The following is a 2,679-nucleotide window of genomic DNA, read 5'->3' on the forward strand; positions in this document are numbered from 1 at the left end:
GCAGGTGGGATTTGGGAGGTGCAGGTGGGATTTGGGATGTACAGATGGAATTTGGGAGGTGCAGGTGGGATTTGGGATGGACAGAGGGGGGTGCAGGCAGCCAGAGGTGAGGAAGGACAGGGCCGGCATTCCGGGAGAACCGTCCCACTCACACGTGTGAAAAGGCGTCCGGTCTGGCAGCGAGCGAGTTTTCCTGCGGATCGGGAGAGACTTCTCCATCTCCTCCTTCAGGATCAGCTTCCCGAGGTTGGAGGTGACCTTGGGGACGAGGGGACACAGGTTGGGATCGGTGCCAGTGCCTTCCAGCCCCTCCCGAGCTGTGGCCCTGCCCCGACCTTGCTCAGCTCCTGCCGCTGGAGCTCCCGCAGGTTCTTCATCTCCTCCGTCAGATCCTCATCCTCCTCCTCACCTCTCTTGGACGCCATCCGCCTCCTCCACTCCGTCTCTGAGGGAAAAATGGGAACGTTCCCACCATTCCCAGCCTTTTCTGGGGTGTCCAGGAGGGAAAAGCCGCAGTTCCCACCTACCCACGACGGCCAGCGAGGGCGGGCAGGGCCAGTAGTCGGTCTCGATCTTGGCGGGCTGGTTGGGATCCGGGGGCTGTGCCGCCGGGAATTTGGAAGATTCGATGATCAAATCCTCTATGAGGTGCTTGCCGTGGTGGGCACTGGAATGGTGGTCTGGGGGGCACGGGGGGGGGTGAGACAGAATCCTGGGATAACCCATCCCATGGGATAGACCCCCCCTTCAGACTCACCTTTCTGCCGGTAGATCGGGGGCTTCTTGTAAATGTTGAGCTCTGTTGTGTCGGTCTCTGGAGATAAAAACGGGTTTGGGGTTGGGAGTGGGAGTTTGTGGGATTGGGAGCTCATGGGACTGGGAATTGGAGTTTGTGGGATTGAGAATTGGAGCTCATGGGGTTGGGATTGGGAGTTTGTGGGATTGGGAATGGGAGCTTGTGGGGTTGGGAATGGGAGCTCATGGGATCGGGAATCGGAGTTTGTGGGGCTGGAAGCTCATGGGGTTGGGAGTGGGAGTTTGTGGGATTGGGAATGGGAGTTTGTGGGGTTGGGAAGAGGCTCCAGGACACTTTGGGGGGCTCGGGCGGCTCTGGGGGTCCTGCTTTGGGGCCGGGGGGCCGTTACCGGGTCGGTGGAAGTGCTGGACGCTGCTGCGGGTCGGGGCGGTGCCCTGGCGCGAGGGGGGCAGTGGGGTGCTGCTGGGGGGGCGGCTCTCCAGCCACTCCCGGATAACCTGCAGGAAAACGGGATTGGGGATCAGCGAGACCCCTCCCCAGTTCAGCATCGCCCCCTCCTCCCCCAGCCCGGTACTCACCTCCGGAGACGGAGGAGGAGACATGGATTTGGGAGACAGGGAGCGCTGCAGAAGGCAAGGATTTAATTAATGTTAATATTTTCAAAACGAATTTTAACCATTTTAATAACCTTCATAAGCTGTGCTATGAATTAGCACGAATTTTAATGAATTTTAGGTATTTTTATGCTGGTATATTTTTCCCAGCAGCCCCAGCTCTGTGATCCTTCTATCCAGGTGGGATTCTCCCCCAAAAAAACCCAGGGAATGTCCCCTCACCTCCCGGCTCCGGGGCAGCTCCACGTGCTCCATGAGCGAGTAGGTGAAATGAGGTTCATAGATCATCAGGTCGGGGCGTTCGATGTCCAGGATCGCTTTGTCCTTGGGGATGGCAGCCAGGTCCTTGTAGCCCAGGACCTCGTTGTCCATTTTGGCCTGGGAGGAAGGGAAAACGCCCTCATTTGGGGCCAGAAGGGGATTTTTGGGAATGGGGAGTGCCAGAAGGGTGGAGAGGGGCACATCCCGACCCCGGGGATTGAGGGATGCAGTGGGAAGGTGGGAATGGATTGTTACCACGATGCTGGAGGGAGATCCGGGAACGCTGGATCCGCGAGAAGAACAGACGCTCCCAGGGGAGGTCAGTGGCTGCTGGACAGAAAAAGGGAGATTTTAGCCCAGGAAGAGACTCGGGGCATAGCAGGGGGAGCAGGGGACAGCCCTGTGGATCCCAGGTTCCCCGGGCGGACGGGGCACAGCCGGGAGGTGACAGCGGCTTGGCCAGGACACGCTGCCACTAGATGGTGCTGCCAGGCCGGGTTGGAGGAGGAGGAGGAGGAGGAGGAGCAGGAGCAGGAAGGCAGGGTCCTGCTGGCAGCAGCCCATGCCTGCCCCAGCCCTTGGCCACCAGCTCTGTGTGCCCTCCCTGCAGGGCTCCCCATCGTCCCGCACCCTGCCAGGACCCCAGCACCTCCAGCGCTTTCCCTGGACCCCCAACAATCCCCCCGGACCCCAAACACCCTCCCGGACCCCTAGCACATTCCCGGACCCCGAACACTCTCCCCGGACCCCCAGCACATTCCCGGACCCTCAGCACGCTTCCCTGGAGCTCCAGACCTTCTCTGGACCCCCCTGTTCTGTATCCCACCACCCTTTTCTGGACCCCCAGAAACTTGTTTGGTACCCCAACACCTTTTCTGAACCCGCAACACCTTTCCCGAACTCCCAACACCTTTCCCGAACCCCCAACACCCTCCCCGGACCCCAAACACCTTTTCGGGACCCCCAGCACCCTCCCGGACCCCCAATACGCTCCCCGGACCCCCAACACCTTTTCGGGACCCCCAGCCCCCTCCCCCAGCCCCTCTT

At 60.5% G+C, this 2,679-nt stretch overlaps 1 protein-coding gene across 4 annotated transcripts in view; it reads right to left on the reverse strand.

The window, feature by feature from the left end:
* Window positions 1-2,679, reverse strand: part of DMTN (dematin actin binding protein) — a 9,016-nt gene that overhangs the window by 2,127 nt on the left and 4,210 nt on the right. For 3 of the 4 annotated variants that reach the window (XR_001524848.3, XM_015648953.3, XM_015648954.2), the window contains exons 3-10: window positions 1,888-1,962; window positions 1,594-1,770; window positions 1,336-1,380; window positions 1,146-1,254; window positions 758-814; window positions 528-680; window positions 336-445; window positions 153-258 (exon numbers count right to left, since the gene is read on the reverse strand). Coding sequence is in view for 3 of the 4 variants with exons in the window: in XM_015648953.3 (XP_015504439.1) it covers window positions 153-258; window positions 336-445; window positions 528-680; window positions 758-814; window positions 1,146-1,254; window positions 1,336-1,380; window positions 1,594-1,770; window positions 1,888-1,962 (832 nt within the window). In the remaining variant the exon portion in view is untranslated. The remainder of the gene's footprint in view (window positions 1-152; window positions 259-335; window positions 446-527; window positions 681-757; window positions 815-1,145; window positions 1,255-1,335; window positions 1,381-1,593; window positions 1,771-1,887; window positions 1,963-2,679) is intronic. The other variant, XM_015648952.3, reaches the window with a different exon arrangement.

Source organism: Parus major, chromosome 22, assembly GCF_001522545.3.
Source record: "Parus major isolate Abel chromosome 22, Parus_major1.1, whole genome shotgun sequence".
NCBI classification, from domain to species: Eukaryota; Metazoa; Chordata; class Aves; order Passeriformes; family Paridae; genus Parus; species Parus major.